Below are 25,647 nucleotides of genomic sequence, written 5' to 3'. Positions count from 1 at the left end.
CAGATAGTTGTGCCATGAGTTCTTTTTTTTAAGATTTTTAAAAATTTCATTTGACAGAGAGAAAGGGAACACAAGCAGGGGCAGTGGGAGAGGGAGAAGTAGGCTTCCCGCTGCTGAGCGGGGAGCCTGACGCGGGGCTCGATCCCAGGACCCTGGGATCATGACCGGAGCTGAAGGCAGACGCTTAATGACTGAGCCACCCAGGCGCCCTGTGCCATGAGTTCTGTTCAGGTTTTATAGTGGTGTTCGGTGGGAGAGAAAAGTTTTCATGTGTTTTCTCCATCTTACCAGGAATCAGCCCTTCCTATCCTTGAAATCTCTCCTTACTGGCTTTCATAGCTTGTTCTTTATACTTCCTCTAATCCTGAAATCTAAGTTTCCTTGAGCTCAGATTGGCTCTCCTTTTCTCTGTATGTTCTCTGTCTTGGAGAGATCATCCCTTCTAAAGCATCACAGGATCCTCTGAGGCAGGAAATTCCTATAAATGGGGGGAATCTTTATTACTGCACCCTTCCCCAGAGATGTAAGATCCTACTGGATATTAGCTTGGACCACCATTCCATTTCAAATTCCAAATGTCTTCTCCTTATGCTACCTGTTCTGGTAATGATGCTTTCTTCCCCCCGAAACCCATCTAAAGCCTTTGTACAGTCAGTTCTGCTAGAACAGGATACATACATTCCTATATCACTATGCTATGCAAAATCATGAATAAAAACCAGGGGCCTTGGGGCGCTTCAGCATCACCCGGAGGCCTGGTTAAAGCACAAGTTGCTGGACCCCACCTGCCTCCAGGTCTGGGATGGAGCCGAGAATCTGCACTTGTAACAATTTCCCTGGAGATGTGAAGCATCGGCATCTGGTCTGAGGACTACTCTTTGGAGACCACCGCTTTGCAACGACCGGGAGCTTTTTGAAAGGTCTAGATCTTCTAGCTCCTCCCCACCGTAGCCAGCACCAGCCTGGCGTCCAGACTAAAACAATAATAGATGAACACCTCGTTGTCCTCACGGGCTCGGAGAGAAGCCAGAAGAGGAGAGCGGTGGGCGCACCTGGGTTGGAATCCCGCCCGCGCCGGCCTCCAGGTGCGCGGCGGGAGGCGGACGCCAGGGGGCGGCCTCGCGCTCGCCCTGCCGGGGCTGGTTTCCGGTCGCGCCGGCGCAGGAGGCCGCGTGCCCGACCGGGGGCCGCAGGTAGGCGCGGCGGGCCGGAGGTGGGCGGCAGTTGGCGGGCGGGGGAGCGCGGGGAAGCGGCGGGCGGGCGCGCAGCGTCCCGGCCGGACCCGCGAGAGCAAGGGGCTGCGGGGCGGGAGGGAGACTGGGCTTCCTGTGGGGCCTTCCCTTGTCGGGCGGCCGCCCCGGGCCCGGCAGCGAGCGCCCCGCCCCCGGCCCAGCTGCAGCTTGGCGTGGCGGACGACCCGGTCCGGCCCGGCCCGGCCCGGGCTGCGCTTCGGCTCCCTCCTGCCGGCGTCTGTCCTGCTCGGGATTCTTCGTGCCGCCGCTGCCAGCCGCCTCCAGGCGCGGGGCGCGGGGCCCGGTGGTCGGGGTAATCCTGTGCCGCTCTCTTTTTAAAGGCTGGCTTAGCCGTGTGATTAGTAGTCTTGTCTTCTCTGGCCTTTTTACCTTGACTGTAGCACCTTAAGGCTAAGTAAGCATCCGAAATATTTAAAGTCATTATTTTAATATGCCTTGTGTTCTGTTGGCAAGATGGGATTCTATTCTAAATTATAGTGGGTGGCACCAGTTCGTTTCTTTTCTGGTTGAATTGAATAGTCTGTAAATCGGTAAAAACTAATTTTGTGCTATTGCTTTTCTTTCTTCTAAATGAGCTGTGAGCGTAGAGCAGTGGTTTCCAGTTTTTTCCATTACCAACTTTTAACTATCAATGTCAGAAGTCCTTTGTCTAAACAGTGCCTGAATTTCTCCTACCCAGCTGGCCCCACGTCTTTATTCCTTGCAAACCAGCAACTGTCAGTGTCATTTTGCTTATTTCTGGACAGCAGAGTTCCTTCAGCCATACAGCCTATCCGGAGCCCTGGGCAGCCTACTGCCTACTCCGGAAATACGCCTTTAAAAGAAAAAGGCCCATCAGGTGTTGGGGTGGGCTAAAGATTTCTTTAAGAAATGGGCAGTCTCAGATCTACCTCCCACCCCATGCAGTGACCATGCTATGTTCAATTCGGTCCAACACCTGAGGGGTTGCAGGATTTAGAGAAAGAAGGTGAGTTTAAGGCCAGAAAACTTGGCTCCGCCATGTACAGGTTAGTGACCTTGGCTAAGTCACTTCACCTCATCTTTTTATGTGTTAAATGGGAATAATAACAATTATATATGCCTCACAGAATTGGTGTGAGGTTGACACTGTGTAAAAGTTAGTTGAATTTTTGGGTGAGTGTTTTCTGAGGATTCAGAAGTGGATCTGAGGGCTTAGGGATAATTGAAAGATTATTGAGGCATAACTTCCGGGTCCATAAGAAAGGCATTAAATGGTGTGCCTGGGTGGCTCCGTCGGTTATGGGTCCGAGGACTACCCTTTGGGGTAGTGTGGGGCGCCTGGGTGGCACCGTCGGTTAAGGGTCTGCCTTCGGCTCAGGTCGTGATCCCGGGGTCCTGGGATCTACCCCCACACCCCTGCGTTGGGCTCCCTGCTCAGCGGGGAGCCTGCTTCTCCCTCTCTCGCTCCCCCTGCTTGTGCTCTCTCTCCCTCTGTCAAATAAATAAAATCTTCAAAAAAAAAAAAAGGGTAAGTGAGTAATGATCTAATGTAGATTAGAAAATAATGAATTTTTAGAGTGCTACAGAATTTCCTACCTGATGTTGGCAGCCTTTGTGTGGAAATGAAGAAAGTGGTATCCCTCCAAAAGAAAAAAAAAATTTATAGGCTTCAGGCCCTATAGAAAACACTCTACTACCTGTGGCAAGATAGGATCGTGGAAGGTCACAGCAAGGGGGTTTGAGAAGAAAAGATGGTGAACTCAGATTGGAGGAGGTGCTGGATGAGAGTATCAGGGGACAGGTACGTGAAGAGAGAAAGAGCAGATTCAGTGGGAGTGCGAAAGCAGCAGAGAGGAGTCCTGAGTGATCATCAGGCAGTCAGTGCGTTTTTACTGAGCCCCTGCTGTGTGCCAGCTGCTGAGGATACAGGGGTGCTCGAAGCAGGCGGGCAATCCCCTGGGAACTCACAGTTGAGGAAGAAGGGACGCACATGCCAGAGCCTGGGCATCTCAGAGGAGCGACTTCAAGAACGGAGGGAAGCTCCGGGCCTGGAGGGTGGGGTGCAAGGAAGTGTTTGGAGAGGTGGACAGAGGCTGGAGCTCAGGGGGCCTTATAGGAGTTTGGACTTTGTCCTGAGGACAGAGGAGGACGGTTAGTTGGTTTTAAGCAAGGAGTGATCAGATTTGTGCTTTAGAAAGATCACCCTGTGTATGCCAGCAAGACACTTCCCACACGTGCAGAAGGAGGTGTGTACAAAACTCACTTTGCTGGTGGTGGTAAAGCTAAACACGTGAAGATGGCAAACCCAGTTGGATGTATCTGCATGGATGAACCTCATAAACCTAATGTTGGGATTTTAAAAAAGCAAGTTGCAAAGGATGTATACAGTACTACTTGTATACAGCTGATAAACATCCATATATTATGTGCTGTTATTTATAGGCACATACTGGTGGTGAAAATAAAAAGTATGTGTGGAAATTCTATACACCAGTGGTTCTTGGGCTTTAGCATGCATCCGAATCCCCTGGAAGACTTGTTAAAACAGAGATTTCTGGGCCTCACCTGAGAGTTTCTGATTCAGATCTGGAGTGAGGACTCAGGAACTCACATTTCTCACAAGTTCCTAGGTGATGCTGCTGCTGCCGGTCCTGGGACTGCAGTTTGAGAACTGCTGATGTACATCAGCTTGTGGGCGGTGGTTACTTCTTGGGAGGGAGCAGAATAGGACCGGGAGGGGTTCCAAGGGGCTTCAACTATATATGTAATATTTTATTTCTATAAAAAAGATCTTCAAAAAGCTATGATGCACTGGTACTTGACAAAGCTGGAGGGGTGTTCATGATCTTACTTTTTAGTTTTTTCCATGCTTGAAACATTTCAGGAAGGAAAAAAAATTCTATTTGCTGTGTGGAGAATGGACTGGAAAAGAGAAAGAAGTGGGAGTCCATGCAGGAAACTGTTGCAGAAGCCCAGGTAAGAGATGCTGGCGGTTTAGACCAGGGGGTGGTAGCAAGAAGGGGAGAAGTGAGCAGATTTGAGAGAGGTTTGGGTGATAGAATTGACTGTACGTGGTGATTGGTGGGTTTAGAGGTTGGGGAGGGCAGAACCAAGTCACCTGTTTTGTGACTTGAGCAAGTGGGCAGGTTGTATGCCTGTCACAGTGAGGGAACCCTGGAGGAGGGGCATGCTGGTGACAGGAAAGAGCGCAGTTATGGACATCCCAGGCCTCGATGAGCCAGCTGAGTGAAGTGTAGGAGGAAGATCCGGGCCACAGTGGAGACTTAGAAACCAATGCCATCACCATGTGCGTGAGGGAGATCACGTGGAGGGAATGTGCAGGGTGGAAGGATGGTTTGCAGCAGACCCAGAGGGATGGCATCACCCAGCGCAGGGATCGGCCAGCTTCTGCCCGTGACTTGTGTTTGTATGACCTGCGAGCTAAGAATGCTTTTTACCTTTTTAAATGCTGGGGGGAAGATCAAAAGAGGAATAATCTTTTGTGACACATGAAAACTATATGAAATTCAAATTTCATTGTCCATAAGTAAAGTTTTATTCATGGTTTCTGTAATGTGGGGGGCTGCTTTCACACCCTGGTGACAGAGTTGAATGACAGTGACAGAGAGCTTGTGGCCCGTCATTGCTTTACACTGCCACTTGGTGCCCCACAAGTCCCGTGATGCACTTGTCACTGGATTTCAACTTTTGGCCCCTAAACCTGAATATTTACTGTCTGGCCCTTTACAGAAAAAAGTGCTGTTTCTTGACCTAAGGTCTAAGTTGAGACATACTTGGCCATTTTGAATGTTGTAGAAAAGAGAGGCAGTTTTTTATCCATTTCCTCAAGAGCACCTTCTAAGAATCAGGTACCGCTGGAGGAAGCCCACGAGACTGTGAGGGCCGAGTGGGAAAAGCCGCCATAGTTTCAGTCGAAGTCCCTGAAGACAGGCGGGAATGGGCCAGAGAGAAAGACGCGGGCCTGGAGTCTGTGGGAAAGGTGAGCGAACGCCGTCACGACCCCGACGGGCGTAGCTGGAAAGACGGAGGGGCAGGTGAGCAGACGCCACTGCGCCAAGGAAGGGGGAGACTTGGGTGAGGCTGGAGCGATGCAGCAGAGCCAGGGTTTGCAGACGTTGCGTTTGGGAAGCATTTCTGTTATCCGTTGAAGTTGAGATATAATTCACATACCATTAAGTTTGCTTTTTGAAGTGTACAGTGCAGTGATTTTTAGTACACAATGTTGTGCAGTCATCGCCACAAACAATTCCAGAACATTTCCATCCAAAAAGAAATCCTGTGCCCATTAGCAGCCACTCTCCATTTCCCCTTTCACTGAGCCCCTGGCAATCACTAAGCCACTTTCTGTCTCTATGGATGTGCCTGTTCTGGACGTTTCACATAAATAGAATCCTACAATATATGACCTCTTGTGTCTGCCTTATTTCACTTAGCATCGAGTTTCCGAGTTTCATCCATGTTACAGCATGTACTAATGCTTTATTTCTTTTTATGGGTGGTTAATATTCCATGTATGGCTATATCAGATTTTATTTGTCCATGTATCAGTTGATGGACTTCAGGTTATTTCCACTATTTGGCTGTTATGGATAATGCTGCTGTGAACATTCATGTACTAGGGACTGAGGTTCTTATGAATGTACGTTTTCAGTTCCCTTGGGCATATACCGAGCAATGGATTTGCATGGGTAACTTATGTTTAACCTTTCAAGGAACTTCCAGACTGTTTTCCACCAGCAATGTATACGCGTTCCTATTTCCTCACATCTTTGTCACCACTCATTCTTGCCTGACTCTTTGATGACAGCTATCCTAGTGGGTATGAGGTGGGCTCTCTTTGTGGTTTTGATTTGCATTTTCCTGCTGGCTAATGAAGTGGAGCATCCTTTCGTGTGCCTGTTGGCTATCTGCATATCTTCTCTGGATAAATGTCTGTTCAAGTCCTTTGCCCATTTCCAGATTGAATTATTTGTCGTTTTACTGTTGAGAAGAAATACTATTTTTGAATTGTCCATTGGACATCCAAGTAGAGACTTCAAGTTAGCAAGCGTGGCATTCTGGGGAGGCTGGGGCTGGGGCTTTACACCGGGAGCTGTCAGCCGGTGGGGACAGCTAGCCCGAGCCTGGACAAGATCGCCTAGGGCGTGAGTGTGGAGGTCTGTCCAAGCCTTGGACACTCCAGCAGCTTAGAGTCAAAGGCAGGAGGAGCCGCCAGAGTGCACCTTCCTAACAAAGGCGTTTCAAGGAGCAGGGAGTGATCAGCCATGCCAGATGCCACCGGGCGGACTGAACTGACTGCTGTGTTCAGCAATAGCGAGGTCACGGCGATTTGGTCAGTGTGGGTGGAGTAGCAGTAGGTTCTAGAGAAAGAGAGGGGGGTGATGGAGATAGTGAGCATAGATGGTCTTTAAAGGAGTTGACCAAAAAGGAAAGAGAGATACAGGGCAGTAACTGGAGGGGACGGTGGGGTGACAAGGGTGTTTCCATGGCGGGAGAAGTTAGGGTGCACTGGTAGTGATTGGGAAGCAAGACGGAGGCAGCGTCCTGAGCAGGTGGGAGGCAGGGAGGGGTCTTGTTTGCACGGGCACAGGGCTGGGAGCTCAGGTCAGCTTGTTGTCATTGCAGCAGAGAAGGGAGGGGGGCAGGAATCTGCAGTGAGGTGTTGGGGGCTTGTGGCTCTCTGATTGCTTCTGGTTTTTCAGGAAAACAGGAAACGAGGTCATCAGCTGAGAGTCAGGTTTGGGAAGGACGGGACACAAATTTGGAGAGAAGGGGGGCCTAGGTCGCTGGAACGAACCTATCAGATTTATTGACCCATTGCAGTGAGTGAGACCACGCAGCGGTGGAACATGGCCTCTCAATCAGAGGAAAAGAGTTAGTACAGAATTTGCGGGATGGGTGGAGTTTAGGCAAAATTTAAAGAAAGTGATGTTTTGTTTTGGTTTTTTTGTTTTTTTGTTTTTAAAGATTTATTTATTTATTTGAGAGAGCGAGAATGAGAGAGAGTACATGAGAGGGGGGAGGGTCAGAGGGAGAAGCAGGCTCCTCGCTGAGCAGGGAGCCCGATGCGGGACTCGATCCTGGGACTCCAGGATCATGACCTGAGCCCAAGGCAGTTGCTTAACCAACTGAGCCACCCAGGCGCCCAAGAAAGTGATGTTTTAATGGGCTCAAAGTGAAGCAGGGCGGCCTGGAAAGAGGTCAAGATCTGATCTGGACTGCCAAGTGCACCCCAGGGTCTGGTTCCCGGGAGACCATGCGGTTCCTGTAGATGCGTGTCGTCTCGGAGCCTGCTTCTCTGCAGCTCTGCACCCAGTTGGAAGTGGAGGTGGCTTCCCTGTGTCAGAGGGACAGCTCCGCCCGGCAGGAGCGGGATGCTTCCCTAATTCTGGTAGGACTTAGAGTGGCAAAATTTCTGATAGCCTGGGGCTTCAGAGAGCAGAGTTTCTCAGTGAGTAAGAAAGCAGTCATCATTCAGAGAAGGGAGTTGCTGATACTTTGTAGCCGCAGTGTGAACCTAGGAGAAACGCTGTTTTCTTTTTTTTTTTAATTTTTTATTGTTAATGTTAGTCACCATACATTACATCATTAGTTTTTGATGTAGTGTTCCATGATTCATTGTTTGTGCATAACACCCAGTGCTCCATGCAGAACGTGCCCTCTTTAATACCCATCAGCAGGAGAAACGCTGTTTTCTATGAGCTTTGCAGCTGGCTTGGTCGCTCTCTGTTGTCCCAGCACTATGAATGGCAGGTGGGTTTACTGTCTCCAGGAGAAGGCATAAAAGAGCTGTCTTCTGATTCTCTTCGTGGCTGTCGCCTCTCGGGCCTTTGGTCTCAGCCTGAATCCTCAGAGAGGTCTTCTGGGCCGGCTTCATCCAGGGCATCTCCTCTCTGTTAGTCTCTGTCCTTGAAAGCTCAGCACAATATACAAGCAGGAGCTTTTTTGTTTACTTATTTGTTGTCTCTCCCCTCCACTGGTTTCTCCCTTAGGTCCAAGAGGACAGGAGCCATATCTGTTTATTTCCTCACAGATCCCCGGTGCCTAGAGCACGGTTGAGCATGTGGAAACGGCTTCATGCATGTTGAGTGAATGAGTGGCAGGCATTCGGTGATGGAGGTCGGGGAAACGGGGGGTGGGGATGCAGGACTCTGGGCTCAGACCAGCGGGCCGGGCTCTGCAATGGCAGCCAGGCTGTCGGAGGACTTCCTGCAGCTTCTGCTCCATCCTGGGGCTCCAGGGCGCCGGCATGCCCAGACCCTGCGAGGGCCCCTGGGCAAGGCCACTGCAACTATTGCCATTTGTCTATGTGCACAGTTGCAGTTTTCATTCAGCAAACCTTCTTTCTGGTACTTTGTGGCAGAGTATTTTCAAACCAGTGCCTGGGGCCAGCCAGGACACTGAGTGGCCCAGGTGTCTGGGTGGAGACCTGAGCTGGGAGAACGAAGATGCTCCTGGAAGGTAACCCTTCCTGTGACAGTCGTTTCGGACACGGGAAGCACAGGGTCAGTTCTGTCACTAGTGTCCCCAGCACGTACCAGTACTGACACTTAAGTGAGCACACCGGTATGCCCATCTCCCTTGTCCACTCTGGTTCACACGTAGCTCCTGCCTCAGGCACCCTGAGTGTCAAGCAACTGACGTCCAGGGTCCTTCCAGCTGTCTCTCCCCTCTGGGCCCCTCGGCCACCCCACAACTAGGCAGTAATGCCCACCTCCCCCATGAGCCTCACGCCGGGCTCCAGTGCTAGAGCAGAACTGGTGAGTGTCCAGCCTTCTCGGCGGTGACTTGCTGCGAGGATCACCTGTGGATCATCCTCTCGCTGTTCTCACCACCGTTTCTCCAGCTCCTGTGCTTCTCAGCTCTTACCCCACCCTACTGCCAGAGCCCTCACCCTGTCTCTTCCACCCCAGTACATCTTTCACACCTGCTGAAGAGTAGCCTTGCTTCTTAAAAACGTACTTCCAAGGAATATCCGAACTCCTTAGCTGGGTTCAGGAGGCCGGCCGTGTTCTCGCCCCCACCCCCCCATCCTATCTAATCTCCACTGCTCTCCTTTGTCCGTCTGTCCTGGCCCCATGGGACTACAGATGCAGCTTACTTTCATTTTTCATTTGTCATTTTGCTGAACTGCTGTGGGAGAGACACAAAGTCAGACACACACATACCCCTTCCTTCTAATCAAATCCAGAGTGGATGAGCCCAGACTGGCTGAGAATAAAAAGACACGGATTGTGGGAACGCCGACACCGAGCATTTAGAATGAACCTGGTAAGCGATACCTTCTTTAATCCTCACAAGGACCCGAACGCATGCAGGATCCTTGGGCAAGAGAGGCCCAAGAGGCTGTGCCTTCTTTTAACCCCTTGTCACCCAAACCCCTTCACGGATGTGAAAGCTGGCTATGGTTACTTCTTGTTTGCTATTACACGGCAGGAACCTGCCGAGCACAGCGGCATGGGCGGGAAAGCCCAGAACGGCAGCCGAGGCACCCCCCGCAGGGCGCTGCCCGCAGCCCTGGGGCTGCTGCTGCCTATGGCCCTCCTGAACGCGCTCCTCTACCTCTGCCTGGCCTGGGTTTTCATCGCCCCTCCCCGCTCCGCACCGGCCTCCGCCCACTGTCCCCGCGGACACTTCAGAATGGGACAGATGAAAAACTGTTCACCGTGGCTGTCCTGCGAGGAGCTGAGGACCGAAGTGAGGCCGCTGAAGCGTGTCGGGGAAGGAGCCGTGAAGAGAGTGAGTGCCGGGTAACATCCGAGTGTTAATGGGGTGGCCTTTCAAGGTGGCAACTTGGCATTATGGGTTACGGCTCCTCAAAATATTTCTACCCTTGAGCCCAGTGATCTCATGTCTGGGACTTTATCCTAATCCAGTGGAAGGTAAAAAGCTAAATGCATCAAGGAGTACTTTGTTATTTATAGCAATAGAAAACCAGTAGTAATTACTGTAAGGGAATAGTTAATTATGGTCTGGCCACTTGATAGACTATTCTGTAGCCATTGTGTGTTTAGGAGCCCCTTGTAGCAACATGAAAAAAATCTTATGAGGATGAGTGAAAAAAGCAAAATGCAAAATTGTACAATACATGATTTTCAACTGCAAAATTAATGCAATTTACGTAAAAAAATATAGAAATGATAGAAATTGTGCTATGGTGAAAGATAATGGGCAGTTTTTTTCATTCTTATTTTTCAAACCCTATCATGGTATTATGTTGACTTTTTAAAAGCTTTTTATTTTAAAAAGAGAAACCAAAGGGGTGAATTCGGATAGAAGCTTCACGAGCCCTTGTCTTCTAGGCAGCCGGTGTCTGCTGGCTGCACTTTGTGCAGTGTCGGTTCTGTGGTAGCTGAGACCCACTGACGCAGCAGTGTCTCTAGGGGCCAGTTAAGGACTGTTGCACAGAGTCCCTTTGTGCGGACATATTCAGTGATTGGCAAGAGGGAGGGAGCAGAAAATGCATCCATGGGCCTGCAGCTTGATGAACGGCTGGCTTTTGTTTTGGGAGACTAGGGTACCATGAATGTGGAAAGAAGACATCTTATTTATGGGTTTTTTTTTTTGTTTTTTTTTTAAGATTTTATTTATTTACCTGAGAGAGAGAGACAAGAGATAGCGAGAGACATCATGAGTGGGGAGGAGAGGGAGAAGCAGGCTCCCCGCTGAGCAAGGAGCCTGATGCCCTGGGATAGTGACCTGGCCAGAAGGCAGACGCTTAACTAACTGAGCCACCCAGGCGCCCTGGAAATGAAGAAGTCAGGGAGAAGGGAAAGGAATTTTTATGCAAAGTAAAACCATAGAACAAGGTAACTGTTTTTTTTAAAGATTTATTCATTCATTGTAGGTGCTAGAGCTGTGGCAATGAATTAAACAAAGACCGTTGAAGCTTTCTAGTTGGGGGATGAGACAATGAATAAGAAATAGATACGCAAGGGGCGCCTGGGAGGCTCAGTTGGTCAAGCATCTGCCTTCGGCTCAGGTCATGATCTCAGGGTCCTGGGATTGAGCCCTGCATCGGGCTCCCTGCTCAGCAGGAGTCTGCTTCTCCCTCCTACTCTCCCTCTGTTCTCTCTCTGTCTCTCAAATAAATAAATAAAATCTTAATTAAAAAGGAAAGAAATAGATATACAATAAAATATGTTAATGACATGTGCTGGGAAGACAGCAGGGCAAGGAAAGAGGCACGGCTTGCTATTTTAGGTGGTCAGGGTGATCTGAGAGTGAGTCGTGTGGATATTTGGGGAAAATATGTTCCAGTAAGAAAGATGGGTACCAGCAGAGGCCCCAAGATGGAACATGCCTGGTTGTTCGGGGACCAGGGATTAGCCAGTGTGACCAGAGGGCAGGATGAGAAGGGAGATAGCACACAAGGTCAGAGGAGGGCCAAGTGGTGACCAGGGCACGGGGGGCTTGGTAGGACCAGGAGAGCCGTTGGAGCAATTTGAGTAGAGAGAGAAGGTGTTGTATGTTTGCAGAGGAGACCAAGGTGTTGGTGAGGGTGGAAGATTGGTTAGGCCTTGCAGGGGAGAGATGGTCACAGCTTGACAAGGGTGTTAGCTGTGAACCTAGTGAGAAATCAATGGATTCTGCTCATGTTTTAAAGGCAGAGCCAGTAGGATTTCCCAATAGATCCGTTGTGGGGTGTTAGAGAGGGAGAGGGTGACCACAAGGTTCTTGGTCCAGGCAACAAGATTAGGGTTGTCATTACCTGAGCAGGGAAGACCAGAAGAACAGATTTTGTGTGTGCGTGAGGTGAACATGTTAAGGCCCTGAATGAACATGAACGTGGAGACACAGATGGTTGGATGTACAAGTCTAGCATTTGGGTCTGGGGCAGTGGGTGGGAATATACATCTGGGATGATGTTGAAAGCATTAGGATGTGAAGAAAACACCAGGGAGGGATGTCGATAGAGAAAAGGGCTTACACCCAGGTGATTTCTGTCTCCTTCGAAGCGATGACCTTGAGGGGTTGGCTGCCCTCTTGTTTCTGTGTTACTGCTCAGATCATTTTTGGATTTCATTTTCAGAATTGCTCTTTACCTTCAAGGATATATTTTTGGGTAGGTAGCTTTTTTTTTTTTTTTTTTTTTTTAAGATTATTTGAGAGCGAGAAAGAGCAGGGGGAGGGGCAGAGAGGGGGAGAGAGAGAGAGTCTTTTAAGCAGACTCTGCACTGAGTGTGGAGCCCGACACGGGGCTTGGTCTCACGACCCTGAGATCATGACCTGAGTCAAAACCAAGAGTCGGATGCTTAACCAACTGAGCCACCCAGATGCCCCTTGGGAGGTAGCTTTTTTTTTTTTTTTAAAGATTTTATTTATTTATTTGAGAGAATGAGAGACAGAGAGCACGAGAGGGAAGAGGGCAGCGGGAGGAGCAGACCCCCTGCCGAGCAGGGAGCCCGATGCAGGACTTGATCCTGGGACTCCAGGATCATGACCTGAGCTGAAGGCAGTCGCTTAACCAACTGAGCCACCCAGGTGCCCGGGAGGTAGCTTTGATGGTGGCAAATTGTTGTGGTTTGAACACAGATTGGAGTTTGGGGAGCTCTACAAATCATGCCCATGCAAATATGGGGTTTAAAAATGTGGATAATAACTCTGAGTCATGTAGCTTTGTTTATTAAAGTGAAGTATGACTGTAAGACCATTACATTGATTTTCTTGTGTCTTTGGCTGAAATTTGCCCTCAGGGCAAAAGCATTTTGCTCCCTGGATGTTAGAGCCATCAGTGAGGAGTCTTGTCTGTCTTGCCCCCTTGAGCCCCGGGGCCCAGGGCCCGTGTGGGTCCCAGCACAGGGCAGCCTCTCATTCGTCCGCATGGTCACTTAACGGCACAACTCCCTGCACGTAACGCGTTTCCCATCACTGGGACCAGCTCCTCCACATGGGCACCGCTCCGCACTGACACCCTAAGCTGGAAGGCATAAGCTCCTCAGTAGGAATTTCTGTAACCAGAGTTCTTGGCATCCTGCTCTCTGACCACCTCCTCTCCCAGGGCCCTTGCGTCCCTTGCAATCTCCTCGGGACCTCCGGTGTGTTGATCCCATGATGGTGTCACTTTCTGTCTTCATTCCTGCATTGACCCAGCAGCAGGGACTCTGTGGCTGTTACCCTCAAAGTCGGTCTTGTGCAAACGCATGCAGCAGCTCCTTTCCATCTTTCTCCATCGTGCCTGGCTGGAGAGCCCCAAACCCGGTTGACCCCAGCTGTGCATCTGCGTTTGAGCAGAGATGTCCCACAACCCCGCGGTGTCATGTTCCCACAAACCTCAGCCGTGCGCTCAGCACAGCCCAGTGGTCCTACTCTGGCCCCTCCGCGACTTTTCCTTCCCCCTTGCCTTAGCTCTTGGTCTTGTTGCATAAGTTGTTATGGAAACAGGAGCCGCCCAAACGGAATTTCTTCATCCTCGGCCACCAGACCTGTAAGCCCTCCAGCTCAGGTGTCATGACTTCTCATGCTGTCTCTCCCTGAAGCTGTCCACTCTCCTGCACCCTCAGTCAGGTTCTCAGGTCAGCGGTTCTCAACCAGAAGTGATTTTGCTCCTCAGGGGAGCATGCAGCCACCCCCTTCTTTCCCCAGACTGTGTATTTTTGGTTTGTGTTTGGGATTTCCTGGAGCAGTGTGCAGCTCTGCGCCTGAAAGGCAGATTGACCCATTGCTTTTTCCTTTTTTCTTTAATTTTCTTTAATTATAAAAGCACTACATTCAATTCAAATATGCAGAAGGAGGGGAAGTACAAAGTAAAAAGTTCCCTTCTACCTCTTGTACTCTCCATCTCTGATCTTATTCTCTGAGGATAACAGTGGGAGGTTTATCTCTTTTAGATTTTTTTTTGGTAAATTTTATTTCATGTGTATCTTTTTATTAAGTTTTTATTTTTTAAATTGTTGAAATATTTTTTTTTATCAGTTACTTTCTTTTAAATTATGTTCAGTTAGCCAGCATATAGTACATCTTAAGTTTTGTTGTAGTGTTTAGTGATTCATTAGTTGCGTATAACACCCAGTGCTCATTCCAACACGTGCCCTCCTTAATACACATCACCTGGTTACCCCATTCCCCCATCCCCCTTCCTTCTGTAACCCTCAGTTTGTTTCCTGGAGTCCAGAGTCTCTCATGGTTTGTCTCCTTCTCTGATTTCTTCCCATTCAGTTTTCCCTCCCTTCCCCTGTGGTCCTCCGTGCTATTGCTTATGTTCCACATATGAGTGAAACCATATGATAATTGTCTTTCTCTGCTTGACTTATTTCACTTAACATAGTCCCCTTCAGTTCCATCCATGTGGATGCAAATGGTGGGTATTCATCCTTTCTGCTGGCTGAGTGATATTCCATTGTATATATGAACCACATCTTCTTTATCCATTCATCTGTTGAAGGGCATCTCAGCTCTTTCCACAGTTTGGCTATTGTGGACATTGCTGCTATGAACATTGGGGTGCATGTGCCCCTTCTTTTTACTACAACTGTATCTTTGGGTTAAATACCTAGTAGTTCAATTGCTGGGTCATAGGGTAGCTCTACTTTTAACGTCTTGAGGAACCTCCATACTGTTTTCCAGAGTGGCTGCACCAGCTTGCATTTCCACCAACAGTGTAAGAGGGTTCCCATTTCTCCACAACCTCGCCAACACTTGTTTCCTGCCTTGTTAATTTTGGCTCTTCTAACTGGTGTAAGTTGGTATCTCATTGTGGTTTTGATTTGTATTTCCCTGATGGCTAGTGATGTTGAACATTTTTTCATGTGTCTGTTAGCCATTTGTATGTCTTTGGAGAAATGTCTGTTCACATCTTCTGCCCATTTCTTGACTGGATTATTTGTTTTTTGGGTGTTGAGTTTGATAAGTTCTTTATAGAGCTTGGATATCAGCCCTTTATCCAAACTGTCATTTGCGAATATCTTCTCCCGTTCTGTGGGTTGCCTCTTAGTTTGGTTGACTGTTTCCTTTGCTGTGCAAAAGCTTTTTATCTTGATGAAGTCCCAAAAGTTCATTTTTGGTTTTGTTTCCCTTGCCTTTAGAGACTTGTCTTGAAAGAAGTTGCTGTGGCCAGTGTCACAGAGGTTACTGCCTGCGAGAACCTCTAGGATTTTGATGGATTCCTGTCTCACATTGAGGTCTTTCATCCATTTTGAGTTTATCTTTGTGAATGGTGTTAGAGAATGGTCTAGTTTCATTCTTCTGCATGTGGCTGTCCAGTTTTCCCAGCACCATTTATTGAAGAGACTGTATTTTTTCCTTTGGATGTTCTTTCCTGCATTGTCGAGGATTAGTTGACCCTAGAGTTGAAGGTCCATTTCTGGGGTCTGTATTCTGTCCCATTGATCTAAGTGTCTGTCTTTGTGCCAATACCATACTGTCTTGGTGACTATGGCTTTGTAATATAACTTGAACATTCGCAAATCAATCAGTGTGATAGAGCACATTAATAAAAGAGAAGACAAGAACCATATGATCCAGAGAAAGCATTTGACAAAATACAGCATCCTTTCTTGATTAAAACTCTTCAAAGTACAGGGATGGAGGGAACATACCTCAATATCATAAAGCCATCTATCAAAAGCCCACAGTGAATACCATTCTCAATGGGGAAAAACTGAGAGCTTTTCCCTTAAGGTCAGGAACACGACAGGGATCCCACTCTCACCACTGTTGTTCAACATAGTAGGAGAAGTCCTAGCCTCAGCAATCAGACAACAAAAAGAAATACAAGGCATTCAAATTGGCAAAGAAGAAGTCAAACTCTTTCTCTTTGCAGATGACACGATACTTTATGTGGAAAACTCAAAAGACTCCACCCTCAAGTTATTAGAACTCATACAACAGTTCAGCAACATGGCAGGATACAAAATCAATGCACATAAATCAGTTGCATTTCTATATACTAACAATGTAACTGAAGAAAGAGAAATTAAGGAATCAATTCCATTTACAATAGCTCCAAAAACCATAAGATTCCTAAGAATAAACCTAACCAAAGAAGTAAAGGATCTATACTCTAGAAAGTACAGAACACTTATGAAAGAAATTGAGGAAGACACAAAAAGATGGAAAAGCATTCCATCCTGGATTGGAAGGATAAACATTGTGAAAATGTCTATGGTGCTCAGAGCAATCTATACTTTCAGTGCAATCCCTATCAAAAACCACTCACATTTTTCACAGAGCTGGAACAAACAGTCCTAAAAACTTAGAACCAGAAAAGACCCTGAATCTTCCCTATCAAAATACCATTGACATTTTTCACAGAGCTGGAACAAACAATAGAAAAGACCCCTAATTGCCAGGGGAATGTTGAAAAAGAAAGCTAAAGCTGGGGGCATCCCAATGCCAGACTTTAAGGTATTATTAAGTTTTTAATTTTAATTCCAGTATTTAACATATAATCCCTTTTAGATTTTTATTTTTTAAAAGATTTTATTTATTTATTTGAGAGAGAGAGATAGCACAAGCAGGGGGGGCGAGGTGAGGGAGAAGCAGGCTCCTCAGTGGGGAGGAGGGAGGGAGCCTGAGGATCATGACCTGAGGCCAAAGCAGGCGCTTAACCGACTGAGCCACCCAGGTGCCCCCCTTTGAGATTTTTAAATCCAAGATTACATTAAAAGATCCAGATACAGTGGCACCTGCGCAGCTCAGTCAGTTAAGCGTCTGACTCTTGATTTTGGCTCAGGTCATGATCTCAGGGTTGGGAGATGGAGCCTGCTTAAGATTCTCTCTCCCTCTCCATCTGCCTCACTTGCACACTCTCTCTCTCTCTCTCAAAAAAACAAAAAACAAAAACCAGGTACATACTCTGTCAGCCATCTCAAAGACAGAAATACCCGTTTTCTGAGAGGATTTGGGACAACAATACTATTGAGGAAGAAGAAAGATTCCAGTAGAATCAATTCTTCCAGAAGGCAGAAGGTCCAGCCATATTGCTGTGGACAACCAAAGCATGGTTCAGGTCATACCCTGTGTGGCCTCGTGTCATTCCATGTCCATGGCCTATGATGATGACTTTAAGAGATCACAGATAACTGTTAGTGTTTTTATAGCTGCATGTTTTTCCCTTTAAAATTAAAATATAGTGCATTAAAAAGCCATAAAATTTGGGTTGGATCCTGTCAGAAGAGTGGATTTGATTGATTTAGAAGGACCTCATGCGATCTATTTTTAATGCTTCAGGCTGTCTGGAAAACAGATGTTACATGAATTGTTTATTTATTTATTTATTTTTAGAAAGAGTGCATGCAAGTGTTCCCGCAAGCGAGGTGGGGGGCAGGGCAGAGGGAGAGAGAATCTTTTTTTTTTTTTTTTTAAAGATTTTATTTATTTATTTGAGAGAGAGAGAATGAGAGAGAGCACATGAGAGGGGGTAGGGTCAGAGGGAGAAGCAGACTCCCTGCCGAGCAGGGAGCCCGATTCGGGACTCGATCCCGGGACTCCAGGATCATGACCTGAGCCGAAGGCAGTCGCATAACCAACTGAGCCACCCAGGCGCCCGGGAGAGAGAATCTTAAGCAGGCTCCTCACTGACCCACACAGGGCTCAATCTCACAACCCTGAGATCATGACCTGAGTCAGAATCAAGAGTCAGACTCTCAACCAGCTGAGCCACCTAGGCACCCCTGAATTGTATATTTAAAGTATGAAATAACAGTGCCCACTTCTCAGTCCCTTTTGCAAGGTTCACTTCCTCATCCCTCTTAACCTTGGGTCATTCTTGTATGCTTGCTCCCTGGATGTCTTCAGCCTCTTGCCTTTATCTGCAGCTAAGACCTCTGTCTTGAACTCTCTAGACTCTTCTATATAGCTGCCTACCCCACATCTCCACTTGGAAGTCAGAAAGGCTTCTCACACTGACTGAGTCCCAGACTATCACCTCTGCCTGCTTTTCCTTTTTTCTTCCCCATTGCAGTTAATGACAACTTGTTGGCCCAGTTGCTCAGGCCACCAACGTGGGAAGAAGCATCCTGACTTCTCTCTTTTTCTCACATCCATGTTGAATCCATAAGCAAGTTCTGTTGTCTCTGCACTCAGAAGAGATCTAGAATTTGACTACTCCTCAGACTTCTACCCATCTCCCCTCCTTCCATCCAAGCCACCATCATCCTGTACCTGGATTATTTCAGTAGCCTCCCAAGTGGGCTCTCTGCTTCTGCACTTGCCCCCCTCCCATCTCTTCAGTCTGTTCACAGCACAACAGCCAGAATACTGCTATTAAATTCTAAGTCAAATAGCATCCTTATTCCTACTCCATTCCCCTTTGCTCATTCCACTCCAGCCACCCTGGCCTTACTGATGTGGCAGCCTGTGGGTATGCTGCTGCCCCAGGGCCTTTGCCCTTGCTGTTCTTCCTGCCTGGGATGTAGTTCCTCCCAGGTAGCACATGGCTCATTCCTCTACCTCCTGCAGGGTCTTGCTCAAATGTCACCCCAGTGAGAGCTTCTCTAACCCTATTTAAAATTTAAACCCTTCCCTGCTTAATTTTTCTTCAGAGCACATTTATGTATACTTTATACATACCCTGTTTATTTTCTTTATTGTCTGCCTCCTGCACTAGAATGTAAATTTCATAGTGGCAGGGATTTATTTATTGTTTTGTTTTTTTTTTAAGATTTTTATTTATTTATTTGAGAGAGAGAGTGTGAGAGACCATGAGCAGGAGAGAGAGGGAGAGGGAGAAACAGACTCCCAGCTGAGCAGAGAGCCCAATGCGGGACTCGATCCCAGGACCCTGGGATCATGACCCGAGCCAAAGGCAAATGTTTAACCTACTGAGCCACCCAGGTGTCCCTCTGTTGTTTTTTTTTTTTAAGATTTTATATTTAAGTAATCTTTACACCCAAGATGGGACTTGAACCCACAACCCCTAAATCAAGAGCTGCACACTCCACCAACTGAGCCAGCCAGGTGCCCTAATTTCAATTTTTTTTTATTATCATAAATACTTGTTAAATTTATGAAGACAGACTTGACTACATAGCAGTTAATTTTTTTTTTACTACAAAAGACCACATAAACTATTTTCTAAAATGTATCCTTTACATTTGTAATAAAGGATCACATGGATAATACATAAAGAGCTCCTAGAAATTAATAAGCATAAAACAACGCCATAGAAAATTGGATAAAGGGTAACAAACATACTTTCCACAGAAGACCTACAGAAATGCCAACAAAGATGAAAAGTGCTCAGTCTCAGGGAAATACAAATTAGTTGGAACAGTAAAATGTTTTTCATTTGTCAGATTGGTACAAAGACTGATAACATCTACTGTGATTCAGGCTGTAGAACCTAAGATTCGCTCATGCAAGAGTGGAGTGAGTGCATGCTGGTACAGACTTGGGAGGGTCGTGATAGCAGTCCTATAGTCTTCACTCACCCATCTCCTTATCCAGCCTGTAGAAATGCTTGCAGGCCTGCAGAGTTGGGAATATAAGGCTATTTATTGTAGCATTGTTGTTAATAAGAAAAAAAAGGGAAATAATTTAAGTGTCCATCAGGTCTTTAAAAATAGATCACATAAAATTGTATTAAATATTATAGAGCTGCTTGGGAGAAAGAACCTGATGCCTCTGACTGCGTCCATGACAAATTTCATAAATCTTTATTATATTATACTTTAGTCTTAAAGAAAGAAATGATCATCTGCAAAACCTCCCTGGCATAGGTGAGATACCCAAACTGTGAAAAGTTGTGCAGCTTTAAAAAGAATGACTTAGATCTATATATGTATACAGACAGGAAAGCCTGAGGTATCAGCTAAATGGCAAAAGCAAGTTGCAGTGTGATATGTATGTTATAATCTCATTTTATGTCACCCCAATCTCAAATGCTATTTGTAAAGCGTACATGAACACGTATGAGAGCACACAGAAATGTCTGGGAGGTTACCCACCACTTAACAGCTTTCCTTTGGGTTGGGGAGTAAAAGCAGGGGAAGGAAATCTCCTGTATTTGAATTTTTACCAAGAAGGGTATTCTTGATTAATTTTATAATTTTTCAAAAAAGGTAAAACTGTTCTAAGTAAGAGTTTTAGAAAGTGTCACAAAGCAACTGAATTAGAGATTGTGGAGAAATGATTCTTAAGCAATCCCTGACTTGCAAATATTTAACTTTGAAGGTTTCAGGTATTTGAGAGTGATCCCAAAGACTGATACTATTTAATAATAAATAGTATTTAATAATCTTTCATTTATCTGAGGCACAAAAAATCGACATAAACAGGAGTTTAGGAGGAAGTCATGAGGCCTGTGGTTGAGCTTCTCCCACTGTTTATTATTGAATTAATGTATGTATCAATAAATTGTAGCAGCTTCCCTAGAGTGATCACTATTTTTATGTGAAAAATGGGCCTATGATACCGAAACCACCTGCCAGTGCTGGTGGGCACCATGAGGAGGTGGGTCTAAGGAAGTGATGGGTCTCAACAAAAAATACGATTTTTGTGTTAAAGTGTCAAAATCAGTGTTGACTCAGGTCTATGGGGAAAAGTGTTCCATAGAAAAATAAATGTATTATATTCATGAAATTTTTAGTGAATGTAGCAGCCAGAGCAAAATGGCTTTTAAAAAATTTCAAATATAATTAATACAATGTTATATTAGTTTTAGGCATACAAGCAAAATGACTTTTTAATAGAAATTATGATCCAGGGGCGCCTGGGTGGCTCAGTGGGTCAAGCGTCTGCCTTCGGCTCAGGTCATGATCCCAGGATCCTGGGATTGAGCCACACGCCGCAGGTCATCGCATGTCACACGTCGGAATCCCTGCTCATGGGGAGTCTGCTTCTCCCTCTCCCTGTGCCCTGCCCCCTCTGCTCGTGCTCTGTCTCTTGCTTTCTCTTTCTCTCAAATAAATATTTTTAAAAATTAAAAAAAATTATGATCCATAGTGAAATTTCTCAATTTTGGGTTTTTGAAAAGGTCTTGAAAGATTTCTCTTTTAAATATTAAAGGTCAACTGTGGGTACCTGGGTTTTTCCATTTGTAAACCTCCCCCCCTCAGATCCCAAAGAAATCTTCACAGGTCTTTAACTTACCTCCATTTGATATATTTTTGAGTTCTTTTAAAAAGTATTTTTATTTATTTATTTATTTTAAAGATTTTATTTATTTATTTGACAGAGAGAGAGACACAGCGAGAGCGGGAACACAAGAAGTGGGGGTGGGAGAGGGAGAAGGAGGCTTCCCACCGAGTAGGGAGCCCGATGTGGGGCTTGATCCTGGGGCCCTGGGAACGTGACCGGAGCCGAAGGCAGATGCCCAACGACTGAGCCACCCAGGCGCCCCTTAAAAAGTGTTTTTAAATGTGAAAATCATATACATTCATTCTGGAAAAGTTGGAAAATACCAAAAGGCATAAAGGAAAAAAAAAATCACCCAGAATCTTATCATATGAAGAAAACATGGAGAGAAACATTAGCCTATTTCCTTTGATTTCCATGTAATTTTGTCTTGTTTTAATGCAGTTAGAACAATAACAAAGGAAATTTTGTGTATCCTTTTTCATTTGTGATATTACTGTTATCTGTGAAAACTCTGTCAATTATGCATTTTGCTGACCGCATCCTACTCTTTTGAGTGATCCTGCCATTCCTGAACTAGTCCCCATTTTTTGATGGATGGATAAGTTCGTTTATGCTTTTATAAGTAGTGCCAGATTTTTATTCCTAGAGCTTTTTATCTATTTCAGATTACTGCCTGATAGATTTTAGATTTGATGTTATAGGCACTTGATTACTCACTGTAAGTAGAAGCGCAGAGAAACAGCCCTCAGGCGGCAGACGCAGCTTGGGGCAGCCAGCCCCCCACTTCTGAGCCTGTCTTCTCTTCTGCAGGCTTCCACCTTCTCTTTGGAGCTTTAAGCAAAAAGTCCGATGTTCTTAATTACAGTCCTTCCTGCAAGCCTTTCCTAGCTAGTAGAAATGGGGAGTCAAAGGTAGTCCCGTTTGGGCGCTCAGGAGGGGCGGGTCTAGAGTCTGCGGGGCACTTCGGCTTCTGCTCTTACAGAACCACACCCCACGTAAAACTGTTGTCGTGACCTAAAATGATTCCTGTTTGTGGTTTACTGTGCTACCTTGAAAGATGAGGAGGTAATACTGTGATGTGTGATGGGCTGGCTGGGCTCGACTTACCACTTTCCCAGTCGTCTCCCCTCCCACTGTGCCCCCCCCCCCAGTCCGTTTGTGCTGCAGGTGTTTGGAGCTTTTGGTCAGTTTGCCAGTCCAAGCCCTTATCCTGCAGGCCCCTCTCCTGGGGATGCACTTCCCATTCTCCACATCCACCCTGCTAGCCCTAGTCATCCGCTAGACCAACTCCCAGGAGCCTTCCAGCACCCTCTGCCGATGGCCGTCGGCACCCTCACCCGCCTCCATCCCAGGCCTGCCCTGCCTTCTGCACCGGGTGCCCGTGTTTGCTCATCAGTGAGCCTTCGGAACCAGACCGAGCGCCTCTCCGGCACTGGTCTGTGTCACCCTCGTTTCTGCATTCTCCGTTCCACCCCCGGCACTTGTTGGGGGGCTTGGGGCTCACTGACACAGGGGACGGTTTCGGGGCTGATGTTCTCTGTGGCTTTGTCTCAGGTCTTTCTGTCTGAGTGGAAGGAGCGCAAAGTGGCGCTCTCAAGGCTCACGAGTCTGGAGATGAAAGACGACTTCCTGCATGGGCTGCAGATGCTGAAAGGTCTGCAGAGTAAACACGTGGTCACCCTGCTCGGCTACTGTGAGGACGACAACACAATACTGACCGAGTATCACCCCTTGGGCTCCTTGAGCAATCTGGAAGCAATGCTAAACCTTTCCAAGTACCAGAACGTGAACACATGGCAGCGCAGGCTGCAGATGGCCGTGGACTACGTCAGCATCATCCACTACTTGCACCACAGCCCCCTGGGCACGCGGGTCATGTGCGACTCCAGCGACCTGCCCAAGACGCTGTCGCAGTATCTGCTGACCAGTAACTTCAGCCTCGTGGTGAACGACCTGGACGCCTTGCCCCTGGTGAACCACAGCTCCAGGACGTTGGTCAAGTGTGGCCACCGGGAGCTGCACGGGGACTTCGTGGCTCCAGAGCAGCTGTGGCCCTATGGGGAAGACACGCCTTTTGACGATGACCTCATGCCCTCCTATGACGAGAAGATCGACATCTGGAAGATTCCAGACGTCTCTAGTTTCCTTTTGGGGCACGTTGAAGGGAGCGATATGGTCCGGTTTCATTTGTTTGATATTCATAAAGCCTGTAAGAGCCAGACTCCTGCAGAGCGACCCACGGCTCAGGATATTCTAGACACTTACAAGAAGGTTTTGAATTTACTCAGAGATACCGTGATGTCCCAGACAAGAGAAATGCTATAGAAACCAGTGTCCTTCTCAGTGAAGGACAGGTTTTAGGGAACAAATGGAAGAGTTTTAGCAATTCTTGCCCTGACGGAGAGGTCCTTTGCATCCGCATGCACACGTGAGTGGTGTTCACCTCCCGGGGACCGGGGTGGAAGCTGCTGAGGGCACACTGGGTTTGGCTGAAGTCCGGCCTCACTCACGCTGATCACTCCCCGCTGCAGAGGAGAGAAGCAGTGAATCTAGCCATAACTGAAGGAAGTAACAAAAAGGTAGCCACAAAGAGGCTTTTCTTGCCCTAATTACTGAGTCTGTAAGCTGGTAGGAAATATATATAGAAAAGGTTTCTAAATGGCAGGATATGAAACAAACATGCAGTAGCTTTCCAAAGAATTGTTTTCCTCATTTTTTTAGGTGGTAATCAACATGACCGGGGCCACAAGAGTATTTGCGATCTGTTTGACACGGTATTGTTGAGGCCATCTTTAGTATTTTAAATGACTGTTTAAATGTTTATTTTAATGTATGTGAAATTCTTATGCCATCCTCTTTCCAAAAACCTAAAGGACTATGATAGCATGCTCTTTGAAGTTTTGAATGGACAAGGATTATTTAGGACAGCAAGTATGAAGGAAATTATGTTACCGCCTTGGATGGTGCTTATGAAATTCCTGTTTACCTTCCAGCTAGGTTGTCTGTGTCCAGAATTAATTATTGTGAACAATTTATATCAATATCACTCATCACTGGAAAATGTCAAACCCTTCCACTTGAGTTGCATGATGGAATCCTTTAGAAAGTTCTTTCTTGGTCACTGCCATCCTCATTTGCAGAGGATGATGGATTTGGTGTGTATTAATCACCACTAATAAGGTGGTTAAAGCTGACATTGGGGGCAAAGATGCCCTGCAACAGATGTTGCCTTCCCTTGAACTTGAGCAGGTGTCAGAATCACCAGAATCATAGGGAACTGGGTCCCACTGCAGGGTCTCTGACTCAGTAGGTCTGGGGCAGAGTCTGAGACTTTGCATTTCTTTTTTTTTTTCTTTTTTTTTTTTTTTTATATGACAGAGACACAGCGAGAGAGGGAACACAAGCAGGGGGAGTGGAGGAGGGAGAAGCAGGCTTCCCACAGAGCAGGGAGCCCGATGCGGGGCTCGATCCCGGGACTCCAGGGTCATGACCTGAGCCGAAGGCAGACGCTTAACCATCTGAGCCACCCAGGCGCCCCGAGACTTTGCATTTCTAACTGGTGCTGCTGGTCTTGGGACTGCATTTTGAGAGCCACCGTCCTTAACTGTTAGGGAGGGTACTACAAGCGGTAGGATAGGGCAGTATAATTAGTATTATGTCCTATTTTACCACTTGTGGGGCTGATTGGGTCATATGGTTGATCAGAGAATATGCTTCCCTAGAGTATTTTAACTGTCACTTTTGTTATAAAAACTCTGCCACAGCCAGCCAGCCAGGATGGCTGTGATCAAGAGGATGGGCAATAACAAGTGTTGTCGAGGATGTGGGGAATTGGAACGCTCTGGTAGAAATGTCATATGGTGCAGCTGCTTTGGAAAACAGTCTGGCAGTTGCCCAAAAAGTTAAAAATAGAGTTGCCATGACCCAGCAATTCCACTCCAGGTATTTACCCAAGACAATTGAAAACATGTCTGTCTACGAAAAATCTTGTACATGAACAGTCATAGTGACATTCATAATAGACGAAAGATGGAAATAACCCAAATGTTCATCAACCGGTAAATGGATAAAGAAAATGTGGTATATCCATACAATAAGATATTACTCAGCCATGAAAAGGAATGAAGTACTGATACATATTCCAACATAGATGAACCTTGGAAACATTCTAATTGAAAGAAGCCAGTCACAAAAGACCACACGTTGTATATATGCTTCCATTTATATGAAATGTCCGGAACAGACAAATGCATACAAATAGAAGGTAGATTAGTGGCTGGCAGGGGGTCAGGGGTGAAGAATGGGGAGTACTTGCTAGTGAGTACAGAGTTTCTTTTTGGGGTGATGAAAATGTTTTGAAATTATATAGTGATGGTTGTAGAACTCTGAATAT

At 46.7% G+C, this 25,647-nt stretch overlaps 2 protein-coding genes across 9 annotated transcripts in view; both read left to right on the top strand.

The window, feature by feature from the left end:
- Positions 1 to 1,161: 1,161 nt before the first annotated feature.
- Positions 1,162 to 24,103, top strand: POMK (protein O-mannose kinase). Of its 8 annotated transcripts, XM_064585459.1 has the most exons (6): positions 1,162 to 1,193; positions 4,099 to 4,190; positions 5,084 to 5,269; positions 9,427 to 9,506; positions 9,672 to 9,974; positions 22,809 to 24,103. In XM_064585459.1, exons 4-6 carry the CDS (start codon positions 9,432 to 9,434, stop codon positions 23,577 to 23,579), a joined length of 1,149 nt encoding a protein of 382 aa, XP_064441529.1. In that variant the 5' UTR covers positions 1,162 to 1,193; positions 4,099 to 4,190; positions 5,084 to 5,269; positions 9,427 to 9,431; the 3' UTR covers positions 23,580 to 24,103. The 8 variants fall into 8 exon arrangements, with proteins under 8 accessions (XP_064441529.1, XP_064441527.1, XP_045735900.1 ...); XM_064585457.1 differs by lacking the exon at positions 1,162 to 1,193 and having other exon boundaries at positions 4,096 to 4,190; positions 5,078 to 5,214; XM_045879944.3 differs by lacking the exon at positions 1,162 to 1,193 and having other exon boundaries at positions 4,096 to 4,190; positions 5,065 to 5,214.
- Positions 4,102 to 25,647, top strand: part of HGSNAT (heparan-alpha-glucosaminide N-acetyltransferase) — an 89,310-nt gene continuing 67,764 nt past the window's right edge. The window contains exon 1 of the mRNA XM_064585454.1: positions 4,102 to 4,190. The gene's annotated coding sequence lies outside the window, so the exon portion shown is untranslated. The remainder of the gene's footprint in view (positions 4,191 to 25,647) is intronic.

Source organism: Mirounga angustirostris, unplaced genomic scaffold, assembly GCF_029215605.1.
Source record: "Mirounga angustirostris isolate CCGP_5_RB_7025 unplaced genomic scaffold, mMirAng1.0.hap1 SCAF_2, whole genome shotgun sequence".
Lineage (NCBI taxonomy): Eukaryota > Metazoa > Chordata > Mammalia > Carnivora > Phocidae > Mirounga > Mirounga angustirostris.
Note: the sequence above shows the minus strand (reverse complement) of the source record. Positions and strands in the feature narration are given on the sequence as shown.

Coding starts and splice junctions, on each gene's coding strand:
- POMK (XM_064585457.1), top strand. CDS start 5,172: ATGGGCCAGAGAGAAAGACGCGGGCCTGGAGTCTGTGGGAAAG. Junction 5,215..9,426: donor GCCTGGAGTCTGTGGGAAAG/GTGAGCGAACGC, acceptor AATCAAATCCAG/AGTGGATGAGCCCAGACTGG. Junction 9,507..9,671: donor GAGCATTTAGAATGAACCTG/GTAAGCGATACC, acceptor ATTACACGGCAG/GAACCTGCCGAGCACAGCGG.